The 25,643-nt window shown below is 49.6% G+C and overlaps 1 protein-coding gene across 2 annotated transcripts; it reads left to right on the top strand.

The window, feature by feature from the left end:
• The first annotated feature begins 657 nt into the window (after positions 1-657).
• Positions 658-24,065, top strand: YJEFN3 (YjeF N-terminal domain containing 3). 2 transcript variants are annotated; one of them, XM_081895884.1, is made up of 6 exons: positions 658-1,059; positions 9,004-9,109; positions 11,820-11,930; positions 15,532-15,645; positions 20,078-20,228; positions 23,860-24,065. In XM_081895884.1, the coding sequence occupies exons 1-6, from the start codon at positions 995-997 to the stop codon at positions 24,057-24,059; spliced, it is 747 nt and encodes a 248-aa protein (XP_081752010.1). In that variant the 5' UTR covers positions 658-994; the 3' UTR covers positions 24,060-24,065. The 2 variants fall into 2 exon arrangements, with proteins under 2 accessions (XP_081752010.1, XP_081752009.1); XM_081895883.1 differs by having other exon boundaries at positions 672-1,059; positions 9,001-9,109.
• The last annotated feature ends 1,578 nt before the right edge of the window (positions 24,066-25,643 follow it).

Here is a 25,643-nt window from a genome sequence, read left to right as displayed (position 1 = left end):
GATGTCTTCTAAAAGTTTGGTAGTTATTTTTCTCTTTGACATCTGGTGGTAGGGTGTTCCACAGAGCGGGCGCCACCACCGAGAAGGCCCTCTGCCTGGTTCCCTGTAACTTGGCTTCTCGCAGCGAGGGAACCGCCAGAAGGCCCTCAGAGCTGGACCTCAGTGTCCAGGCAGAACGATAGGGGTGGAGACGCTCCTTCAGGTATACCGGGCCATTTAGGGCTTTAAAGGTCAGCACCAACACTTTGAATTGTGCTCAGAAACGTCCTGGGAGCCTTTAGGACCAGTGTTATGTGGTCCCGGCGGCCGCTCCCAGTCCCCAGTCTAGCTGCCACATTCTGGATTAGTTGCAGTTTCCGGGTCACCTTCAAAGGGAGCCCCACGTAGAGCGCATGGCAGTAGTCCAAGCGGGAGATAACCAGAGCATGCACCACTCTGGCCAGACAGTCTGCGGGCAGGAAGGGTCTCATCCTGCGGACCAGATGGAGCTGCCCTGGACACAGAACTGACCTGCGCCTCCATGGACAGCTGTGAGTCCAGAATGACCCCCAGGCTGCGCACCTGGTCCTTCGGGGGCACAGTCACCCCATTCAGGACCAAGGAGTCCCCCATACCTGCTTACCCCCTGTCCCCCAAAAACAGTCCTTCTGTCTTGTCAGGACTCAACCTCAATCCGTTAGCCGCCATCCATCCTCCAACCGCCTCCAGACACTCACACAGGGTTAACCACCAGCCTTCTCTCTCTCCCCCCCCCTCGTTTTTCCATTGGGGGAATTTTTCTTTTATTCCTCCAGGAAGAAACAGCCAATCGTTTGCCGCGGTGCCCACGCCGGTGCCTCTTCCCATTCTGCTATCTTTTATAAACCGCAAGAAGAAAAAAGAGAAAGGGGGGGTGTTTTAAAAAAACAAGGAAAGGGTGTTGCTGTTTTTTTTTGCTTCCTGGGGTGGCAAAGGGGGGGAAGGAAGGAGAGAAAATTCTCTTTCCACCCAGACGATGGAGAAGACTATTTGCAACTCGTCCCACAGCAAAGAGGAGATCCAGCCCCTCCGCTATTTAAGGTAAGTTGGCCGTCTTGCGGGAAAACCCCCCTGCCTTTCTCACCCCCCCGCGAAGCTCTTTGCGCACCTGTCCAGTGGCTGCACCTGTTGAGATTCTGTCTGCGACTGTAGCCAGGCAACGTTAAGGCGCTGGCCTCGGTAGTTGCGGGCTGGGGAATGGGTTTGTGGGCCAAAGCAATTAGGGGCATGTTTTCTCGAATATGGGGGGGGGACAGGAAGGGTCCGTGATGGACACAGGGGTACCTCAATGCCAACGGACCCAGCAGGTGAGCAAATGATGAGGGCGATGTAGCCAAAAATGACCCATCAGGGAGCTCGACTTGGGGACCGACTTTTGGGCAGGCTGGCTACTTGGGTGCAGTCGTCCGACGACTAGAGGGCACCACCTTGGGGAAGGCCGACTTAAGGACTGGGTAGCTCTGCTGGTTAGAATATGCCGGTAACGGCAAGGTCGTGGGTTCGATTCCCGTATTTTTCTGGCGGGACGCATACCCTAAACATTTTGTGGATCTTAAATTGAGGGACGCGGGTGGTGCTGTGGGTTAAACCACAGAGCCTAGGACTTGCCGATCAGAAGGTCAGCGGTTCGGATCCCCGCAATGACGGGGTGAGATCCCGTTGCTCGGTCCCTGCTCCTGCCCACCTAGCAGTTCGAAATCACGTCAAAGTGCAAGTAGATAAATAGGTACCACTCCGGCGGGAAGGTAAACGGTGTTTCCGTGCGCTGCTCTGGTTCGCCAGAAGCGGCCTAGTCCTGCTGGCCACATGACCTGGAAGCTGTGCGCCGGCTCCCTCGGCCAGTAAAGCGAGATGAGCCCCGCAACCCCAGAGTCGGCCGCGACTGGACCTAACGGTCAGGGGTCCCTTTACCTTTATTATTTCAATATGAGTAGGGAAACGAGAGTATACCCCTAAACATATTGTTTTATAGGGGGGAAAGCACTGCCCCGTATGGGACATTTTGCATTGCGCCAGGGGGTCAGACTAGATGAGTGCTGGGGTCCCTTCCAATTCTACCGTTCTGCGAATCTAGGGCTGTGAACGAACCCCATACAGGCCATCCGTGCAGAGCCTCCGCTGCCCAGAAAATGATCCTTCCGTAGTCCCAACCCAGAACTGCAGGTGGTTAAACTGCGGAACTACCCACCACTGGATCCAACCCACTTACATGGCTTTAGGTGAGAATTAGGTGAATTCATGGGCAACATGGCTTCCGTGGCAGTAATGTTCTGAATTTCAGTCGCTGGGGGGGGGGGTCCGAAAGCGGGGGGAGCCGCTCTTGTGATCTGTTTCTCCTTGGGGGTACTTGGTCAGATGGGACTGATCCTGAAGCCTTGCCTTACACTTTTCCCATGCACAGTCCCATAAGCTGGATTTTTGCTTCGCCGTCGCCCTGACCTCCCTTTTTAAAAAAACAATTTCCATTTAAAATTTGACTTTCGTGAATGGTAAAAGAATATGCCTCTCTCTTTTCAGATTATACTTTTCCCCCGCAGACAATATGGTATCCAGGGGTTGTCGGAGGAGGAAATTAGAGGGGGGGTGATTATTATTATTATTATTTATTGAATTCATATCCTGCCCTTGTACCTGCAGATCTCAGGCCGGCTCACAGAATAAAACCAGAATACAAAACCACAAAATGCATAACCGAAATTAAAACAACACCCCCCCCAAAAAAACCCCACATCTTGAAAGAGTAATGAACATTATTTGCGGGGGGAGCGTTTTCAAAACATGGTATACCTGTGAGGTTTTTACATCTGTGTTCTTTTCAGTTAGTCCTCTTCCTACCATATTTTTCCGTGTACAACAAACCCCCATGTATAAGATGCCCCCTATATTTTGGGGGTGGCACTCAAAATTAAGAAAACGGGGGGAGAGATTGCCCACAACAGTTGAGCTTTTAATGCACGATCCGTGTATAAGACGCGCCCTCCCCAAATTTCTAACACGATTTTTTTTATCATAATTAAAAACCCCTAGTCTTATGCATGGAAAATTACAGTATATGCATTTGTTCGTTTATATGGGCAGCGAAGATCGGGGGCCACCGATCTGTGGGGTTGCAACACCGAAAAGGATCATTTTTTTCCTCTTTGCAAACACGGGTTTTGCAAAGAGCGACTCGCTCGCCTCTGATCTCCATGGCAACCATAAAACAAGCTTTGCTCTCAAGTGTGATGTGGGTGTTGGGAGCAGAAAGAGATAATATATTTTCCTTTCCAACGATGCTATTAAATTTGTCTCCTCCTCGGGGTTGTGGGGTGCGCTAGAGAAAACGAGTGTGCATTTCTGCCGCCCGTGAAATCTCATTTTCGTCTTGCACGTTTTTTGGGTTTGCACTTCCACTCTTAAATCTTAAGGAGACGTCACCAGGGCTGGATTCAGAAGAGTCAAATAAGCGTTTCATTTATATATTTTACCCATTTTTATTCATTCATTTTATAACACAAATCAACAACACAAACAGGAAAACAACAGAAACAGATTCTTGTTTTATCCTTATTTTTTCTAAACATTGTTAGGTGGGCTTCCCCAAGTCCCCACTATCTGATTTTCATTTTACTTCATCTTTAGCAGTTTATATATATATCATAATTTCTAACCATCTTTTTTTTTTAACCACACTTAAAATAACTTCACAGTTTATCACTTGCAAATAATACTGTTTTAAAACACACGATCTTCTACTTCTATCCCTACAGCCTATATCCACTTCCAAAGCTATTCTAAGATTTAAATATTAACATATATTTTTTTCCAAATATTCCTTAAACTTCTTCCAGTCTTCTTCCACCGTCTCTTTTCTCTGGTCCTCCCGGTCAGTTTGGCAAGTTCCATATAGTCCATCATCTTCATCTTCTATGTTACTTTTATTCTGTATGCCACAACAGCTGCAGAATATCACTAGCGAAGAATGGGAAGAAACAAGATTTACCATCTATAGTAGTGTTTCATTTAAACACGTCACAGACTTTGCACAAAATGTGGGGCTCACAGAAAACCCTCTGGTTTGAAAATAGTTGAAAAGGAGGTGATGGGGAAATTGGGGTCTCATAGAAGACCCTCTGATTTGGGTACCAGAAAAGTTGAAAAGCAAATTATGGGGGAATTGGAGTCTCATAGAAGACCCTCTGGTTTGGGTACCAGAAAAGTTGAAAATTAGATGATGGGGAAATTGGGGTCTTATAGAAGACCCTCTGGTTTGGGTACCAGAAAAAGTTGAAAAGGAAATGATGGGGAAATTGGGCTCTCATAGAAGACCCTCTGGTTTGGGTACCAGAAAAGTTGAACAGCAGGTGTTGGGGAAATTGGGGTCTCACAGAAAACCCTCTGGTTTGGGTACCAGTGATGGGGAAATTGGGGTCTCATAGAAAATGCTCTGGTTTGGGTACCAGAAAAAGTTGAACGTAGGTGATGGGGAAATTGGGGTCTCATAGAAAACGCTCTGGTTTGGGTACCAAAAAAGTTGAAAAGCAGATGATGGGGAAATTGGGGTCTCATAGAAGACCCTCTGGTTTGGGTACCAGAAAAGTTGAAAAGCAAATTATGGGGAAATTGGGGTCTCATAGAAGACCCTCTGGTTTGGGTACCAGAAAGGTTGAAAAGCAAATTATGGGGAAATTGGGGTCTCATAGAAGACCCTCTGGTTTGGGTACCAGAAAGGTTGAAAAGCAAATTATGGGGAAATTGGGGTCTCATAGAAGACCCTCTGGTTTGGGTATCAGAAAAGTTGAGAAGCAGATGATGGAGAAATTGGGGTCTCATAGAAGACCCTCTGGTTTGGGTACCAGAAAAGTTGAAAATTAGATGATGGGGAGATTGGGGTCTCATAGAAGACCCTCTGGTTTGGGTACCAGAAAAGTTGAAAAGGAGGTGATGGGGAAATTGGGGTCTCATAGAAGACCCTCTGGTTTGGGTACCAGAAAAGTTGAAAAGGAGGTGATGGGGAAATTGGGGTCTCTTGGAAGACCCTCTGGTTTGGGTACCAGACGATGGGAAATTAAGCTTCGAGTGATGGACTGGGCAGAGCCGGGAGAGGATGGAGGGGAGACAGAGCAAACTCTTCCCGGAATTGCGGTGCCGTTGCCCCCCTTAACTCGCCCCCACCCTCCGCCCCCCCAGCTCTGCCCAGCCATTAAAGCATTGTGGGAAGATTCTCTTTCCAAAGGCCTCTTATTTAGCGGTTGCCGTGGCGACAGGTCCAAACGCTGCGGGAAGCTGAAAAGCCTTAGATTTCTTTTGGGGGGGGGCTCAATCCAGCGAGAAGGAGAGACCAGCTGCTTTCCAGCGTGAAAAGGGGCTTATATCGGACAGTGCAAAACCGTGCATTGAGGGGGGTGGGCCGGATGGCCTTTGGGGGACCCCTTGTTCTTTAGTCGTTTAGTGGTGTCCGACTCTTTGTGACCCCCTGGACCAGAGCACGCCAGACCCTCCTGTCTTCCGCTGCCTCCCGCAGTTTGGTCAAACTCATGCTGGCCGCTTCGAGAACACTGTCCCACCATCTCGTCCTCTGTCGCCCCTTCTCCTTGCGCCCTCCATCTTTCCCAGCATCAGGGTCTTTTCCAGGGAGTCTTCTCTTCTCCTGAGGTGGCCAAAGTCTTGGAGCCTCAGCTTCAGGATCTGTCCTTCCAGTAAGCACTCAAGGCTGATTTCCTTCTGAATGGAGAGGTTGGATCTTCTTGCAGTCCATGGGACTCTCAAGAGTCTCCTCCAGCACCAGAATTCAAAAGCATCCATTCTTCGGCCATCAGCCTTCTTTGTGGTCCAGCTCTCACTTCCATACATCACTACTGGGAAAACCAGAGCTTGAACTATACGGACCTTTGTTGGCAAGGTGATGTCTCTGCTTTTTAAGACGCAATCTGGGTTTGTCATTGCTTTTCTCCCAAGAAGCAGGCGTCTCTTAATTTCGTGACTGCTGTCACCATCTGCAGTGATCATGGAGCCCAAGAAAGTAAAATCTCTCACTGCCTCCATTTCTTCCCCTTCTATTTGCCAGGAGGTGATGGGACCAGTGGCCATGATCTTCGTTTTTTTGATGTTGAGCTTCGGACCATATTTTGCGCTCTCCTTTTTCACCCTCATTAAAACGTTTTTTAATTCCTCCTCACTTTCTGCCATCAAGGTTGCGTCATCTGCATATCTGAGTTTCGTGATATCTCTTCCGGCGATCTTAATTCCGGCTTGGGATTCATCCAGCCCAGCCTTTCGCATTGGGGGCCCCTTCCCGCCCCACAATTCAAAAATTGGGGGGAGTCCCTGTTTGAAACCCTGGAAAAGCTCTTCCCAGTCGGTGCAAACGGCACTGAGATGGATAGACCGGCTTAAGGCAGCTTCTGATTCGAACCGGATTCTTGAGGGCTAGAATCTTGTGTTGCCCATAGCTCAGCAGAGAAGTGCTGGCTTGGTGTGCAGAACGTCCTGGGGTTCAAATCCTAGCAGCAGGGCAGGGGGCTGCCCTTCGCCCTTCGCCATGTCCATGGAGGCACAGGTCAAATCTGTGTCCAGGGCAGCTCCATCTGGTACGCAGGATGAGACCCTTCCTGCCTGCGGACTGTCTCGCCAGAGTGGTGCATGCTCTGGCTATCTCCCACTTGGACTACTGCCATGCGCTCTCCATGAGGCTACCTTTGAAGGTGACCCGGAAACGACAACTAATCCAGAATGTGGCAGCCAGACTGGGGACTGGGAGCAGCCGCCAAGACCACATAACACCGGTCTTGAAAGACCTATATTGGCTCCCAGTACATTTCCGAGCACAATTCAAAGTGCTGGTGTTGACCTTGAAAGTCCTAAACGGCCTGAGGTCCAGTATACCTGAAGGAGCGTCTCCACTCCCACTGTTCTGCCCGAACATTGTTCTGTCCATCTCCCGAGGGCCTCCTGGCGGTTCCCTCCCTGCGAGAAGCCAAGTTACAGGGAACCAGGCAGAGGGCCTTCTCGGTGGTGGCACCTGCCCTGTGGAACGCCCTCCCACCAGATGTCAAAGAGAACAACAACTACCAGACTTTTAGGAGACATCTGAAGGCAGCCCTGTTTAGGGAAGCTTTTAATGTTTAATGTATTACAGTATTTTAATATTTTTTTGGAAGCCGCCCAGAGTGGCTGGGGAAGCCCAGCCAGATGGGTGGGGTATAAATAATAAATTATTATTATTATTATTATTATTATTATTATTATTATTATTATTATTATTATTATTCGCTGAGCCTGAAACCCCAGAGACCAGCTGCCGGACAAAGTAAACGATATGAGGCCAGATGGACGCATTGGTCTGAGCACATTTTCCCAGCAAACCTCCCTTCTGCCTGGGTTTGTTGCTTCTGCAGCAAGCCTTCTGCTTCGGCTCATTTAATGACGGGCGCGAGGGCGTTTTTGCTTAACGATTCCCCGCCCTCCCGCCGCAGCTTTGATTAGCAATAATAATTCAACAGCTGAAAACACGAATCCGTCCGTTCCTCTTTTCCAAGCCTTGTGAGTCGTCAAAACTAAAACTCGTGGCTAAACGCCGGAAGATTCGGCACACGGTTAGCCTGTGGAACTCCCCGCCACAACCCAGATGGGCTTTGAAAGAGGACTGGGCAAATTCGTGGAGGCCTTTCAAAGGCTGCTAGGCACAGAAGTTACGCTCTCCTTGCTTCAATCCGGATTCCGGATTTCAGGCCCCTGTAAGAAGAGGATACTGGACTAATGATAATAATAATTTTTTATTTAAACCCCGGCCTTCCCGGTTCAAAAACCAGGCTCAGGGTGGCTAACAACAAATTTAAAACACTTAATTGTAAAAGCAGCATAAAATACAGTATAAAAACATGAATAACAATAAAATTCAAAATCAAAAATCAATTAGATACTCCCCAGGGCTAGCTGGCTGAATTGGTCCTACTTGGGCCAGCGAGGAGACCAGGGGAGAATTAGCTGTGGGGTCTCAGAGTGGGTGATCTTCATAGAGGGGAGGGAAGAGAAGGGAAATAAAAGATCAGGCTGAATTCAAATTAAAGGCCAGGCGGAATAGCTCTGTCTTACAGGCCCCGCGGAAGGAGGTTAAATCCTGCAGGGCCCTGGTCTCCTTGGACAGAGCATTCCACCAGGTCGGAGCCATCACTGAGAAGGCCCTGGCCCTGGCCCTGGTGGAGGATAGTCTGACTTCCTTAGGACCCGGGACCTCTAAACTATGGTTATTCATGGACCTTAAGGTCCTCTGCAGGGCAGACCAGGAGAGGCGGTCCCGTAAATACGAGGGCCCTGAGATTGATGGAGCACATGTTTATAAGGTCCTCACCCGCTCTCGTCGTGGCAGGGAGTTCCGCAGGTTCCTGCATCATTCGCCCTGAAGCTTCAAATTCCGGTATGATCCCACTGCCATCAAACCCACCCCCCAAAATCTCGTGCCAGAGCATGTCTAGCTTGGAACCCAGCAAACTTGGTTGACCACAAACTTGAAGTGGCCAAAGTCTTGGAGCCTCAGCTTCAGGATCTGTCCTTCCAGTGAGCACTCAGGGCTGATTTCCTTCCGAATGGAGAGGTTTGATCTTCTTGCAGTCCGTGGGACTCTCAAGAGTCTCCTCCAGCACCAGAATTCAAAACCATCCATTCTTCAGATTTCCATTCTGAAGTTAATCAGCCCTGAGTGCTCACTGCAAGGACAGATCCTGAAGCTGAGGCTCCAAGACTTTGGCCACCTCATGAGCAGAGAAGACTCCCTGGAAAAGACCCTGATGTTGGGAAAGATGGAGGGCACAAGGAGAAGGGGACGGCAGAGGACGAGATGGTGGGACAGTGTTCTTGAAGCTACAGCAGGAGATTGACCAAACTGCGGGAGGCAGTGGAAGACAGGAGGGCCTGGCGTTCTCTGGTCCAGGGGGTCACGAAGAGGCGGATATGACTAAACGACTAAACAGCAAAAACAAACAAACCTTTTCCTGTGTCTTGCAGCAGAGCAGAAGCCTTGGCGATCGATAAAGAACTCCTGGAGGAGTTTAGGTTTGGACAGCAGCAGCTGATTGAGATCTGGGGTCATGCATGTGCAATGGCAGTCACCAAGGTAAGCGCAAGGTTACCAGCTGGGATGGAAATAGCTGAAAGAGGAGGAACGAAAATTTTCTGGTCTGAAGGGCGCCAGGTTGGCAACCCTTGTGGTCTCAGAGCTCTCCTTTAAATCAGAACTGGTGAAGGTCCTGTGTGAGTGCCTGGAGGCAGTTGGAGAATGGATGGCGACCAACAGATTGAGGTTGAATCCTGACAAGACAGAAGGACTGTTTTTGGGGGACAGGGGGCGGGCAGGTGTGGGGGATTCCATGGTCCTGAATGGGGTGACTCTGCCCCCGAAGGACCAGGTGCGCAGCCTGGGGGTCATTCTGGACTCACAGCTGTCCATGGAGGCGCAGGTCAATTCTGTGTCCAGGGCAGCTCCATCTGGTACGCAGGATGAGACCCTCCCTGCCCACAGACTGTCTCTCCAGTGTGGTGCATGCTCTGGTTATCTCCCGCTTGGACTACTGCCATGCGCTCTACGTGGGGCTACCTTTGAAGGTGACCCGGAAACTACAATTAATCCAGAATGCAGCAGCTAGACTGGGGACTGGGAGTGTCCGCCAAGACCACATAACACGGGTCCTGAAAGACCTACATTGGCTCCCAGGACGTTTCCGAGCACAATTCAAAGTGTTGGTGCTGACCTTGAAAGCCCTAAACGGCCTCAGCCCAGGAAAATTGAAGGAGCATCTCCACCCCCATCGTCCAGCTCGGACACTGAGATCCAGCTCCGAGGGCCTTCTGCCGGTTCCCTCATTGCGAGAAGTGAGGTTACAGGGAACCAGGCAGAGGGCCTTCTCGGTGGTGGCGCCCGCCCTGTGGAACGCCCTCCCTTCAGATGTGAAGGAAATAAGCAGCTATCCTATCTTCAAAAGGCATCTGAAGGGAGCCCTGTTCAGGGAAGCTTTTAACATTTAACGCTGTATTGTTTTTAACACTTGATTGGGAGCTACCCAGAGTGGCTGGGGAAACTCAGCCAGATGGGTGGGGCATGAAGAATAAATTATTATATATATTATTATGTTTCTGAGCGCCTGTTGTTCTTCGGTCCAGCACTTCGGGTACCACCGAAGTTGCCTCTTCTTGATTTTGCCCAAAGCATCTCTGTATCCTTCATTTTCGTCCTGTTAGTTTTGGACGTGGAGCGGCCGCATCTGGCTTTTTAATCGCTCACAGCCTCTCCCGACCCTCCGCCGCCGAGGAAATGCCGTGCGGTTTTCTAAGTCTGGCCCTGCCCACGGTGAGGGGGAATGGAGACCCTTCCCTCTCCCCCCACCACAGGGGGGAGTTGAGTTGCTATTTGGGCAATTTTTAAAATTTCATTTTCCCTCTTCCGGATTTTTACTTCTGGTTTGGAATCGGCTATTTGCACTGCATTGCACTGGGGCAGCCAGTAATAATTATAATTATAATTATAATTATAATTATAATTTATTTATACCCCGCCCAACTGGCTGTGCTTCCCGAGCCACTATGGACGGCTTCCAAAAAAATATTAAAATACTGTATTACATCAAACATTAAAAGCTTCCCTAAACAGGGCTGCCTTTAGATGTTTATTTAGTTGTTTATTTCCTTGACAACTGGTGGGAGGGGGTTCCACAGGGCGGGCGCCACCACCGAGAAGGCCCTCTGCCTGGTTCCCTGTAACCTCATTTCTCACAGGGAGGGAACCGCCAGAAGGCCCTCAGAGCTGGACCTCCGTGTCCGGGATGGACGATGGAGGTGGAGATGCTCCTTCAATTTTCCTGGGCTGAGGCCATTTAGGGCTTTCAAGGTCAACACCAACACTTTGAATTGTGCTTGGAAACGTCCTGGGAGCCAATGTAGGTCTTTCAGGACCAGTGTTATATGGTCTCCACTCCCAGTCCCCAGTCTGGTTGCCGCATTCTGGATTAATTGTAGTTTCTAGGTCACCTTCAAAGGTGGCCCCACGGAGAGCGCATTGCAGTAGTCCAAGCGGGAGATAACCAGAGCATGCACCACTCTGGCCAGACACAGGGAGGGTCTCATCCTGCGTACCAGATGGAGCTGCCCTGGACACAGAACTGACCTGCACCTCCATGGATAGCTGTGAATCCAAAATGACTCTTGGAGAGGCTCGTGAGTTTGAAATCCTGGAGATTCGCTGTCATTCAGTGTTGACAGAGCTGAGCGACAAATGGTCTGACTCAGTTTGGCAAGCTCCCTAGGTTCTTATTTAAAACCAGACCGCGACGGCTAGCTCAGGGGTCAGCAACCTTTTCCAGCAGGGGGCTGGTCCACCGTCCCTCAGACCTTGTGAGGGGGCCGGACTATATTTTGAAGCGAAAAAAAATGAATGAATTCCTATGCCCCACAAATAACCCAGAGATGCATTTGAAATAAAATCACACATTCCACTCATGTAAAAACACGCTGATTCCTTGACCGTCTGAGGGCTGGATTAAGAAGGCAGTTGGGCCAGATCTGGCCCCCGGGCTTTAGGTTGCCCACCCCTGGGCTAGAACCTTGATTTTTCCTTAGGGGAAAGGAGCAGGGAAGAGAGTTCCAGGTTTGATTGCAAAACATCTCAGGTTAGGGCTAAGGGGAGATGCGCTGCCTGAAAGACCTCCTTATATTCCTGATGGAAGCCATTGAGGTTCTGGTCCTGGGGTCTCTCCCATTGGGTGCCTCTGTTTTTATCCGGAGCCCACACCCAATCGCCCTGCACTCTAATTTTCCCGGACGTCTCGTTCCAGGTTTTCCCTCGGAGGTCTTTGCCAAGGAAACAGCCGACATTGCTGGTGGTCTGCGGTTGCGAGCAGAACGGAGCGGTCGGCCTGGTGTGCGCCCGTCACCTGCGTGTCTTTGTAGGTACCTGCCCTCCCCCCCGTCCCCCCCCCCGAGTTTGTCTTTGTTTCCAACTTGCACCTTCCCTCTTCCTTGTTCAAATCCATTTCTGCCCCCCCCCTTTTAAAAGAAGGTTGGACAAATTCATAGAGGTATTGATGGCCGCAAGGGCTATGATGTCTGGAGGCAAATTTGCTTGGGAATTCCATCTCAGGATGTCTGAAAACAAACACACACACACACACAGTGTGAGGTTTTCCCCAGCACTACTGAAAGGTGCAAAATCAGGTCTCTCTCCAGTGGTGATGCCGTATTTTCCACCCCATAGGACGCACCAAGTTTTTTTGGGGGGAAATAAAGAAAAATATATTTTCCCCCCCAGGCGCTTGTGGGGCCGGCAGCGGGGAGAAGCGCTCTTCTCCCCGCCGCCCACCTGCAGACCAGGTCTGGGGACAGCGGGAAGACGCGCTGCGCCTCCCCGCTGTCCCCGGAGCTTGCGGGGCTGGCGGCAGGGAGAAGCACGCGTCCCCCCGCCGTCAGCCTCCAAACCACATCAGGAGACAGGGGGATGGCGGCATTCCACCTCCCCACTGTCCCCTGACCTTGTGGGGCTGGCGCTGCGGCTCTCCTGAAGCCTAGAGAGAGCGAAAGCCTGCATTCGCCCCATAGGACGCACACACATTTCCCCTTCATTTTTGGAGGGGGAAAATGTGTCCTATAGGGTGAAAAATACGGTACTTTAACAATTTAGCTTGTTTTGCAAAGCTATTGCACTACCAACCTTACTGTATGCTTGTGAAATGTGGATGACTCATAAACGTCATCTCCAACTCCTCAAAAGATTCCATCAACAGTGTCTCTGAAAAATATTACACATCACTTGGGAAGACAGGCGAACTAATATCAGTGTTCTGGAAGAAGCAAAGATCACCGGTGTAGTAGCGATGATTCTTCAACATCAACTTTGTTGGACTGGTCATGTTGTGCGGATGCCTGATTGTCGTCTTCCAAAGCAGCTACAGTGGTACCTCGGGTTACAGATGCTTCAGGTTACAGACGCTTCAGGTTACAGACTCCGCTAACCCAGAAATAGTACCTCGGGTTAAGAACTTTGCTTCAGGATGAGAACAGAAATCGTGGCAGCGGGAGGCGCCATTAGCTAAAGTGGTACCTCAGGTTAAGAACAGTTGCAGGTTAAGAAGGGACCTCTGGAACGAATTAAGTTCTTAACCCGAGGTACCACTGTACTCGATTCCGAACTTAAAAATGGAAAGCGTAATGCTGGTGGTCAACAAAAGAGGTTTAAAGACTCTCTCAAGGTACATTTTTAAAAATGTAGTAAAGGTAAAGGTAAAGGGACCCCTGACCTTTAGGCCCAGTCGTGGCCGACTCCTGGGTTGCGGCGCTCATCTCGCTTTACTGGCCGAGGGAGCCGGCGTACAGCTTCCGGGTCATGTGGCCAGCAGGACTAAGCTGCTTCTGGCGAACCAGAGCAGCGCATGGAAACGCCATTTATCTTCCCGCCAGAGTGGTACCTATTTATCTACTTGCACTTTGACGTGCTTTCGAACTGCTAGGTTGGCAGGAAAATGTAGTATAAACACCGACAACTGGGAAACACTGGCCTGCGAGCGCTCCAGTTGGAGAACAGCCTTTCCCAAAGGTGTCCTGGGCTTTGAAGACACTTGAACTCAGGACGCAAGGGAGAAACGTGCTAAGAGGAAGGCATGCTTGGCAAACCCTCACCGTGATCAACTCCCGCCTGGAAACCTATGTCTCCACTGTGGAAGGACGTGTGGGTCCAGAATTGGCCTCCCCAGTCACTTACAGACTCCCTGTTAAAACCGTGTTTATGGAAGACAATCTTACTCAGCGACGAGGGATCGCCAAAGAAGAAGAAGAAGAAATTTGTTTCCCAAACCCTCGCAGAATCGCTGGGGTGAGGTTGAAGGAGAGAGAGTGCTCTGTGTTAGGACTAAAAATATTGGCACCGTTGGCCGGGGGTTTTCTGAGCTTTGATCAAACTGCAAAGAGAGCTCAGAGAGAGATGCATGGTTCTGCTTTTAATGCAAACTGCGCTTTAGCTTTTGAAAACCACAAAGCAATGGTTTGGCAAGCTTTTAATACACCGTATTTGCAGCGTACAATGCACCCTGGAGTCTCTTTCTCGCCCTGAATTCGTCTCGCTAAGAAATAGTTCCCGGTCGCCCGGGGGAACAAGAAGGAGAAGGGGAAACAGGGCTTCAAGTCCCTTTCCTTTTCTGAAATTTATTTCTCAGGGATGAAGTGGTTTCCGTCCCCTTCCTGTGCCAGCCACCCCGCTTCTGAAATTTATTTCTTAACTTTCATTCAGAGTTCAGAACCCTGCCCGTTATCAGTTAGATATCCGGACCCCATTTCAGGAAGGCTGGAGCATAGCTGTCAACTTTTCCCTTTTCTTGCGAGGAATCCTATTCGAAATAAGGGAATTTCCCTTAAAAAAAGGGAAATGTTGACAGCTATGGGCTGGAGTGTAGAGCAGTGAGGGAAATGTCGCTTCAGCGAGGCTTCCACTTTAATAATAATAATAATAATAATAATAATAATAATAATAATAATATTTTATCTATATCCCGTCCAACATTTTGGAGGTCCCAATTTGCAAGGTGGTTAGATTGGTCTCAACTAGGGCCAGGGCCTTTTCAGTACTGGCCCCGACTTGGTGGAATGCTCTGTCCCAAGAGACCAGGGCCCTGTGGGACTTGACATCTTTCCGCAGGGCCTACAAGACAGAGCTGTTCCGCCTGGCCTTGGGTCTGGAATCAGTCTGACCCTTATGTCTTCCCTCCCCTTACGGTCTTGATCTATGCGCTACTTTTAAAATGAGGCTGCATTTTAAATTGCATTTTAACCTGTATTTTATATTGGTTTTTTCTCCCCTATTATGTTTTTACTGTAATTTTACTGGTGTCGGCTGCCCTGAGCCCGGTTCTGGCCGCGGAGGGCGGGGTATAAATTATTATTATTTATTATTATTATTATCATTATTATTCAGCGTCTTAAAAAGCAGAGACATCACCTTCCCAACAAAGGTCTGTATAGTTCAAGCCATGGTTTTCCCAGTAGTGATGTATGGAAGTGAGAGCTGGACCATCAAGAAGGCTGATCGCCAAAGAATGGATGCTTTTGAATTCTGGTGCTGGAGGAGACTCTTGAGAGTCCCATGGACTGCAAGAAGATCCAACCTCTCCATTCGGAAGGAAATCAGCCCCGAGTGCTCACTGGAAGGACAGATCCTGAAGCTGAGGCTCCAAGACTTTGGCCACCTCAAGGGAAGAGAAGACTCCCTGGAAAAGACCCTGATGTTGGGAAAGATGGAGGGCACAAGGAGAAGGGGACGACAGAGGATGAGATGGTGGGACAGTGTTCTCGAAGCTACCAGCATGAGTCTGACCAAACTGGGGGAGGCAGTGGAAGACAGGAGTGCCTGGCGTGCTCTGGTCCAGGGGGTCACGAAGAGGCGGACACGACTAAACGACTCAACAGCAGCAGCAACAACATTATTATTATTATTATTATTATTATTATTATTATTATTATTATTATCCCTCTTTTGTCTCCCCCTCATGTTTCTTCTTGCAGGAATACGAACCCACCATTTTCTACCCAAAGAGGTCTTCGAATCCTCTCTTCCGGGATTTCACCACCCAGTGCGAAAAGATGGACATCCCATTTCTTTCCTATCTGCCAGCGGAGGTGAGCAAAATCTTTCTGGTCCCTCACTTGCAAGGGAGCATCTTAGTGCAACAACAAAAACAGCAGCAGCAACAACAACAACAATAATAATTTATTATTTCTACCCCGCCCATCTGGCTGGGTTTCCCCAGCCACTCTGGGTGGCTTCCAACAAAACACTAAAATACAATAACCTATTAAACATTAAAAGCTTCCCTAAACAGGGCTGCCTTCAGATGTCTTCGAAAAGTTTGGTAGTTATTTTTCCCTTGCCCTCTTCATCAAGCCCTCTTGGTGGCAGATGTTAACAGATGATTGTACAGTGGTCCCTTGGTTCTCAAACTTAATCCGTTCCGGAAATTCCGTTCCAAAACCAAAGCGTTCCAAAACCGAGGCGTGCTGCTTTCCCATGGAAAGCAATGAAAAACGGATTCATCTGTTCCGGGCTTTTAAAAACACAACCCCTAAAACAGCAATCGAGCATGGATTTTACTATCTAATGTGACCATTATGAGCACAATTCAAAGTGCTGGTGTTGACCTTTAAAGCCCTAAATGGCCTCAGCCCAGTATACCTGAAGGAGCGTCTCCTCCTCCATCGTTCTGCCCGGACACTGAAATCCAGTGCCGAGGGCCTTCTGGTGGTTCCCTCCCTGCGAGAAGCAAAGCTACAGGGAACCAGGCAGAGGGCCTTCTCGGTGGTGGCACCTGTGGAACGCCCTCCCATCAGATGTCAAAGAGATAAACAACTACCTGACATTTAGAAGACATCTGATTGCAGCCCTGTTTAGGGAAGTTTTAAATGTTTGATGTTTTAATGTATTTTTAATCTTTTGTTGGAAGCCGCCCAGAGTGGCTGGGGAGACCCAGCCAGATGGGCGGGTTACAAATAATAAATTATTATTATTATTAAATGAAAGCAATAAACAATGCCCTGCAGTCGCACAATCGATCCGTCAGTAGCCGGACTGGGTTCCGCACAGTCGCAAAAACAAAACGAAAAAGGGCCACGAAAACAGAAACGCAAAATAAATAGCAAAAACAAGCAGACCTCAGCGTAACGATCAAAAGTGTGGCACTCAAAAATCAGAAGCGTAACACTCAAAACGGAGCACGTTCGGCTTCTGAAAAATCTTCGCAAACCGGAACACTTACTTCGGGGTTTGCATTGTTTGGGTTCCAAGTTCTTTGAGTACCAAGGCGTTTGAAAACTAAGGTACCACCATATTTCGGTTTGCTGTTCTCTCAGGAAGTGTGAATGAGGTAAAAAAGGTAAAGGGACCCCTGACCGTTAGGTCCAGTTGCGGACGACTCTGGGGTTGCGGCGCTCATCTCACTTTACTGGCCGAGGGAGCCGGTGTACAGCTTCTGGGTCATGTGGCCAGCAGGACTAAGCCGCTACAGGCAAACCAGAGCAGCGCACGGAAACGCCGTTTACCTTCCCGCCAGAGCAGTACCTATTTATCTACTTGCACTTTGACGTGCTTTCGAACTGCTAGGTTGGCAGGAGCAGGGACCGAGCAACGGGAGCTCACCCCGTCATTGCGGGGATTCGAACCACCGACCTTCTGATCAGCAAGTCCTAGGCTCTGTGGTTTAACCCACAGCACCACCCGCGTCCCTTGAATATGGTAGATCGGCCTTTAAGTATGAATTGAATCGAATCCTACCCTTTCCCCACCATTCTCAGGGCCCTCACTTCAGATATTGGGGGATTGGCACCAGAGGGTTGTGGCCTCGCAAATTGCATCCTGTTCTGTGTTTTAAAAGAGACATCAATCTCCAGGCCTCTTTTAATGATATTTTTGTGTCCTGACGTCCTGAAAAGAAATTACAGAGAAAGGTTTTGAGCATGTGTGTGGCTTTCTGGTCATATCCCAGTTACTCGCTGGTTCCTGGGACGAGCTCCCTAACCTCACAGCGTCATAGACCCTCGCCCTCATTATTTTGAAAATCTTTGGCCTTGCAATTTTTGCTAAATCGCAGCAGAAGCCGGATCCGTTTGCTATAATCTTGCGGTGTTTGTGCTCAGAGAGAAGCCAGCTGCGAGTTGAGTTAAAACAAAATGGCAAGAGTTCTTCTGGAGAGCTAAAATTAGGGATCATACCAAATGTTACTGCATGAAACCGCAGGGAGGGTGCCAGAAATACGCTGGAAGTTTGCTTGCAGACATTTTTTTGGTGGCAAAGACATTTGCAAAAATAATAGACAGGGAGCAACGTTGACGATCATCTGTGCCATGTTTTTCATGCTCATTTCATGCCGATTCGTGGCCAGTTGGGTCTCGTTTCTCCCTAATGTGCAGTGACGGCACATTGCGATGTTGCGGGTCAAATCTGGCCTTTGGACAGCATCCCTGAGGACCACGTGAAGCTGATTTTATGTTATGTGCTGAGCTTGGATCCTAGAGAATGCCTGAATGTCTGACGTAGATTTTCAGTTTCGTTCTTCTGTATGGGACAATGACAATAAAGATTATCGTGTCGTAATGCATATCTAAGGGACGCGGGTGGCGCTGTGGGTTGAACCACAGAGCCTAGGACTTGCCGATCAGAAGGTCGGCGGTTCGAATCCCCACGACAGGGTGAGCTCCCGTTGCTCGGTCCCTGCTCCTGCCAACCTAGCAGTTCGAAAGTGCAAGTAGATAAATAGGTACCACTCCGGCGGGAAAGTAAATGGTGTTTCCGTGCACTGCTCTGGTTCGCCAGAAGCGGCTTAGTCCTGCTGGCCACATGACCCGGAAGCTGTATGCCGGCTCCCTCGGCCAGTAAAGCGAGATGAGTTTCCAACTCTACGTACTTTTCAGGATCCTGACCTAGTAGCAAAACAGCTAAGTCTACATCCTTTCTCAACCTGTGGGTCCCCAGATATTGTTGGACTACAACTCCCATCCCCCCTAGCCAGGAAGGCCAGAGCTCAGGGATGATGGGAGTTGTAGTCCAACAACATCTGGGGACCCGCAGGTGGAGAACCACTGAGCTAAGAGGATAGAGGGGAAGCTCTTCCATAGAGTCTGCATAAGCCAGGCTTCCTCAACCTCGGCCCTCCCATTGTTTTGATACTACAATTCCCATCATCCCTGACCACTGGTCCTGCTAGCTAGGGTTCTTGGGAGTTGAGTTCCTGGTTGAGGAAGCCTAGTGTAACCTGAGCTTAAGCCAGCAGTTCTCAACCTGTGGGTCCCCAGATGTTGTTGGACTACAACTCCCATCCCTCCTAGCTAGCAAGGCCAGAGCTCAGGGATGATAGGAGTTGTAGTCCAACAACATCTGGGGACCCACAGGTGGAGAACTGCTGGCTTAAGGCCAAGCTAGGTCCAGGACCTTGGACAGGGGCTGCAGAATTAGTTCAGCACCACGGACAGCAGTCCTGAAGCGGAGACAGGAGATTAACATTGTCTCAGCAAGGTATTGGGCGTAGTTGGAGGCAGAGACTGTGAGATGACCGGGGGGCAACAAATAAAATAATAAGAGTAATACAGTGGTACCTTGGTTCTTAAACGCCTTGGTTCTCAAACTCTGAAAACCTGGAAGTGTGTGTTCCAGTTCTCAAATGTTTTTCGGAAGCCGAACATCCGACGCGGCTGTCGGCTACTGTTTCCGGGGCGCCTGCACCAATCAGAAGCCGCGCCTTGGTTTTCGAACGTTTTGGAAGTCACAGGATTAAATTTGGCGCTTTTGCTATTTATTTTGCGTTTTTGTTTCTGAGGCTTTTTCGGTTCCTTGGTTTTTGTGACTGTGTGGAACCCAGTTCAGCTACTGATTGATTGATTGATAGTGTGACTGTGGAAATGGATAAAAGCCCCCCCTCCAAACAATGACTATCATCAGTGCAGGTAAGAAAAAAAGGTAATTTTAATTTTTATCATCTACAATACTGTCGTATTTATTTCATAATACAGTGCATTGATTATTGATTTCATTTTATGGATCGACGGTCTGGTTAGACCATGAAATTCATGTTAAACTGCTGTTTTAAAGGTTGCTTTTAAAAGTCTGGAACGGATTAATCTGTTTCGCATTGCTTTCTATGGGAAAGCGCGCCTTGGTTTTGGAACGGACTTCTGGAACGGATTAAGTTTGAGAACCAAGGTACGGTCATACCTCTTCTTGTGAACGCTTCATGCTGCGTTTTTTCGGGTTAAGAACGCGGCAAACACGGAAGTGTTTACCTCCGGGTTTTGCTGCGCATACTGCAGGGTTCACACATGCGCAGAAGCGCTGCTCTGGTTACAGACTTTCTGGGGTGCGAACGGCACCCCAGAACGGATCGTGTCCGCAACCAGAGGTACCACTGTAATAGTAATAATAAGAAGGGCTGTGTTAAGATTCTTTTTGCACCGTGTTTTAAATGCACCTCGGTTGGTAGACAACAACTTGTTTGTGTAGCTGTAAGACTTGGGGAACCCACAACTGCGGGGTTGTGATGTGACTCATCCTCTCCCCTGGTGGCAGACTCAGCTGATCAGCGACGCTTACAATCTCGTGATCGACGCCTTGCTGGGAGTGGAGGCCACGCCGGGCGAGTTGCCAGAGCCGTTCGGTACGATCCTGGCCACCCTCAAGCAAATCCGGATCCCTCTCGTCAGCCTGGATGTCCCCTCTGGTACGCTTCCCCTGTTGAACAGCAGCCTGCTGGGTCGTGTGTGTCCCTGGCAAATCCCTGTTAAATCCCTGATCCATGCGACGGTCACCTCCAGACTGGATTGGATTGGATTGATCTTTATTACGGCCATTGGCCCGTCACACGACACTTTCCCATACCACCATAATGTACTTGAACCTCCAAATTTAAAACCGCCAAAACTTACAAAAAACAGACAAGAACCAAAGCAAAACAAAAACAAAAGACCAACATCATACATTACAATAAATTTGTAACATAAACATCGCCCTCTGCTCATAAATTAATAGAAGACATGAATGGTGATATCACCTAATTACATCCTAAAACATAGATCATGGTTTAAAGGGATTATCCGAGCCACACAGGAGTCCGTTTCTCTTCTTTAGGGATAGGACGCTGATCAAGAATCTGGCAACCATGAGTGATCTTAGGGGGTCATCATCATTTAATAGATATCTCAGTTTGGCTTCAGTCGTATCATCGGCAATTCCCTTAAGATATTGAGCAAGGAACTTGCTCCTGGCCGATAAGTGAAAAGCACAATCAAGAATTATGTGATGCAACGATTCCGGTGCCCCACAATTACAATCACATAAGAGCGATATCTGTCCATTGGAGAATCTATTTCTCAGCACGTTCGATGGGAAGGTGTTGAATCTTGCCTTTACAAAGGCATATCTATGAGCCGAAGAAGTTAAGGAATTCAAATAGTTTGGGAGCCTTAAGAGGGGTAATAAACCAAGGTTTAGAGGTGAGCAGGGTTCCAGAGTGGATTATTGTAACTCGCTCTACGTGGGGCTGCCCTTGAGACTGACCCAGAAACTCCAGCGGGTGCAGAATGACTCCTTACGGGGTCCTCGCTGCGATATCACATTCACCCGGTGCTATACCAGCTGCACTGGCTCCCGGTGGAGTACAGGGTCAGGTTCAAGGTGCTGGTTTTAACCTTTAAAGCCCTATACAGCCTAGGACCCTCGTACCTATGGGACCGCCTCTCCTGGTATGCCCCACGGAGGAACTTACGATCTTCAAACAAAAACATCTTGGAGGTCCTGGGCCACAGGGAGGTTAGGCTGGCCTCAACCAGAGCCAGGGCTTTTTCAGCTGTGGCTCCGATCTGGTGGAACGCTCTGTCACAAGAGACTAGGGCCTTGTGGGACTTGACATCTTTCCGCAGGGCCTGCAAGACAGAGCTGTTCCGCCAGGCCTTTGGCCAGGGCACAGCCTGACTCCCTCCTCTGGCAATCTTCACAGAAGTCTAGCCTAATGGTTGCCATCAATTTGAGTTGAATTAATTTGATAACGAATGATTTTAGAATGTTGTACTATTTTATTGTTGTTAGCCGCCCTGAACCCGGCTTCGGCTGGGGAGGGTGGGATATAAATAATAATAATTATTATTATTTTAAATAAAAGGACACATTCTACTCATGTAAAAACACGCTGATTCCCGGACTGTCCGCGGGCCGGATTGAGAAGGCGATTGGGCCGGATCTGACCCCCGGGCCTTAGTTTACCCACCCATGCCCTACGGGCTTAGCCAGACCCCTTGCCTCTCGCGGTGGTCCAGGAAATTACGCCCCCCTTCTGCCACCCTGCCCAGTTTCACCCCAGTGGCCTGGCACAAACAGCAGCCATCTCCAGAAGCTCTTGGAAGCTCAAAAAAGGGGGAGGCAGCAGCTTCCCCAAACCGAGACATGAAGTCATAACCCAAATAGTCCTCTCTTTTTTTTCTGTGTCTGGCTGGACAGCGGCGACCGGGTCTCTGCTTTCGCCATCAGAAGGAGCAAATGAGGAGAGGTGAATCTGACAAATCTCTCCCTCCGTTTCATCCTTCCTTTTTCAGTGGCTTTGCACCGTGACAGAGCAGAAAGGTTTTTTGGGGAAATGGCATTTCCATCCTACCTTTTCTCCTCCAAGCGGCTCAGAGAGGGCTGGCTGGTTCTCTCCTGCTTCCTCCATTAATCCCCGTAATAATAATTCAGCCACAGAGAAGATGCTCTCTGATTCCACTGCTGTCGTTTGGAATATGGTTTTCCCTGGATTGTGTGAGGTTGTGTAAGCCTTCTCAGGGCTAATAATAATAATAATAATAATAATAATACAGTGGTACCTCGGGTCAGGGATGCGGGTGGCGCTGTGGGTTAAACCACAGAGCCCAGGGCTTGCCGATCAGAAGGTCGGCGGTTCGAATCCCCGCGATGACGGGGTGAGCTCCCGTTGCTCGGTCCCTGCTCCTGCCAACCTAGCAGTTCGAAAGCACGTCAAAGTGCAAGTAGACAAATAGGTACCGCTCCGGCGGGAAGGTAGAAGGCGTTTCTGTGTGCTGCTCTGGTTCGCCAGAAGCGGCTTAGTCCTGCTGGCCACATGACCCGGAAGCTGTACGCCAGCTCCCTCGGCCAGTAAAGCGAGATGAGCGCCGCAACCCCAGAGTCGGCCATGACTAGACCTAATGGTCAGGGGTCCCTTTACCTCGGGTTACATACGCTTCAGGTTACAGAGTCCGCTAACCAAGAAATATTGCTTCAGGTTAAGAACTTTGCTTCAGGATGAGAACAGAAATTGTGCTCCGGCGTTGCAGCAGCAGCAGGAGGCTCCATTAGCTAAAGTGGTGCTTCAGGTTAAGAACAGTTGCAGGTTAAGTACGGACCTCCAGAACGAATTAAGTTCTTAACCCGAGGTACCACTGTAATAATAATTTATTACGTATACTCCACCCATCTGGCCAGGCCTCTCCAGCCACTCTGGGCAGTTTCCAACACTACATAAATAGGTAAAGGGACCCCTGACCATTAGGTCCAGTCATGGCCGACTCTGGGGTCGCAGCGCTCATCTAGCTTTACTGGCCGAGGGAGCCGGCGTCCAGCTTCCGGGTCATGTGGCCAGCAGGACTAAGCCGCTTCTGGCGAACCAGAGCAGCGCACGGAAACGCCGTTTACCTTCCTGCCGGAGTGGTACCTATTTATCTACTTGCACTTTGAGGTGCTTTCGAACTGCTAGGTTGGCAGGAGCAGGGACCGAGCAACGGGAGCTCACCCCGTCATTGCGGGGATTCAAACCGCCGACCTTCTGATCGGCAAGTCCTAGGCTCTGTGGTTTAGCCTACAGAATATTAAAAACATGATAAAACGTCAAACATTAAACACTTCCCTAATCAGGGCTGCCTTCGGATGTCTTCAAAAAGTCAGGTAGTTGTTTATTTCCTTGACCTCTGACACAAGGGCGTTCCACAGGGCGGGCGCCACCACTGAGAAGGCCCTCTGCCTGCTTCCCTGTAACCTCACTTCCCGCCATGAGGGAACCGCCAGAAGGCCCTCGGCGCTGGATCTCAGCGTCCGGGCTGGACGATGGGGGTGGAGACGCTCCTTCAGGGATACAGGACCAAGGCCATTTGAATTTTTTCTATAAACATTCCCACATGCAATATCCTCAGCTCAATAGAACCTCCATGCCCAAGAGCAGTCTACCCCCGAACGCCACGAACAGAGAACAGGGAAGGTAGAGAGATAAGGGATGACCTCTGTGGACTTTAGATGCTTCAATCCAGGAAGACGCTTCTGACTCTCTTTGTCCTCTCTTGTGTCCCCCACAAAACCCCCTTTCTTTTCAGGCTGGGATGTGGAGGCGGGCACCTCTGATGGCATCAGTCCCGACGTCCTCGTCTCCCTGGCCGCCCCCAAACAGTGCGCCACCCGCTTTGTGGGCCAGCACCACCTGGTGGCCGGCCGCTTCCTCCCTTACGACGTGCAGAAAAAGTTCGAACTCAATTTCCCGGAGTACCCTGGCACAGACGACGTGGTTTCTCTTTAAGGAGAAGGCAGCTTGTGGCCGCACCAAAGGGGCCTTGGAGTTCCTTTCCCGCATTGCGCCCCCTCAAAAAGAGCCCCCTTTGCTTCTCCCCAACGGCGAGAGGTTGGGCGAAGAACCCAAGGGCCGGCGAATTCTGCGCCTAGACGTCTGGAAATGTTCACACCGTAGTTTGTGGGGCAGGCGAGACGTGGGGGCTATAGGGTGCCGTTTGAGCATAATCTGAGAGTCCATCGATTCTGCCTGCTCCCGATCTGAAAGGTAGCCTTCCCAGCTCTTTTTTAGGTCAAGGATTAAGGATTGGGAATACAGTGGTACCTTGCTTCTCAAACTTAATCCGCTCTGGATATTCCATTCCAAAACCAAAGCGTTCCAAAACCAAGGTGCACTGCTTTCCCGTAGAAAGTAATACAGAACGGATTGATCCATTCCGATATATATCTACGAAAGCATATATATATATATATATATATACACACACACACACACACACACACACACATACATACAGTGGTACCTCGGGTTACATACGCTTCAGGTTACAGACTCCTCTAACCCAGAAATAGTACCTCGGGTTAAGAACTTTGCTTCAGGATAAGAACAGAAATCGTGCTCCAGCGGCGCAGCCCCATTAGCTAAAGTGGTGCTTCAGGTTAAGAACAGTTTCAGGTTAAGAACGGACCTCCGGAACGAATTAAGTACTTAACCCAAGGTACCACTGTACATAGGTTAAGCATTTTCGGGTTGTGCCACCCACGACCCTCTGTGAGCCAGTACAGTGGTACCTCAGGTTACATACGCTTCAGGTTACAGACTTCGCTAACCTAGAAATAGTGCTTCAGGTTAGGAACTTTGCTTCAGGATAAGAACAGAAATCGTGCTCCGGCGGCACGGCGGCAGCGGGAGGCCCCATTAGCTAAAGTGGTGCTTCAGGTTAAGAACAGTTTCAGGTTAAGAACGGACCTTCGGAACGAATAAAGTACTTAACCCGAGGTACCACTGTACATAGGTACAGTCATACCTCGGGTTGAATGAGCTTCAGGTTAAGCATTTTCGGGTTGCGCTCCCCCACAAAAAGAGCCCCATTTACTTCTCCCAAATGGCAAGAGGTTGGGCGGAGAACCCGAGGACGGATTCTGCGCCTAGACTTCTGGAAATGTACAAACTGTAGCTTGTAGGGCAGGCAAGACGTGGTGGCTAGAGGGTGGCGTTTGAGCCTAATCTGAGAAACCACCGATTCTGCCTCCTCCCGATCTGAAAAGAAACCTTCCCAGCTGCACACAAGGAGTTGAGAGATGTCTCTTTAGGGACGAGGTACAGTGGTGCCCCGCAAGACGAACGCCTCGGAAGACGAAAAACTCGCTAGACGAAGGAGTTTTTCGTTTTCTTAGCCGCTTTGCAAGACACATTTCCCTATGGGCTTGCTTCGCAAAACGAAGCTTGCCCCGCAAGCTCCGGGGATAGTGGGGAAGCGCAGCGCGTCTTCCCCGCTGTCCCCGGACCCCTTTTGAACCAAGGGGCGGCAACGGGGAGAAGCGATTCTCCCCGCTGCCCCTTCCCTTGTTTTAAAACAGGTCCGAGGACAGA

The sequence above is a fragment of the Podarcis melisellensis genome (genome assembly GCF_964234715.1).
Source record: "Podarcis melisellensis genome assembly, chromosome: 18".
NCBI classification, from domain to species: domain Eukaryota; kingdom Metazoa; phylum Chordata; class Lepidosauria; order Squamata; family Lacertidae; genus Podarcis; species Podarcis melisellensis.
This window is presented reverse-complemented; position numbering and strand designations above follow the sequence as displayed.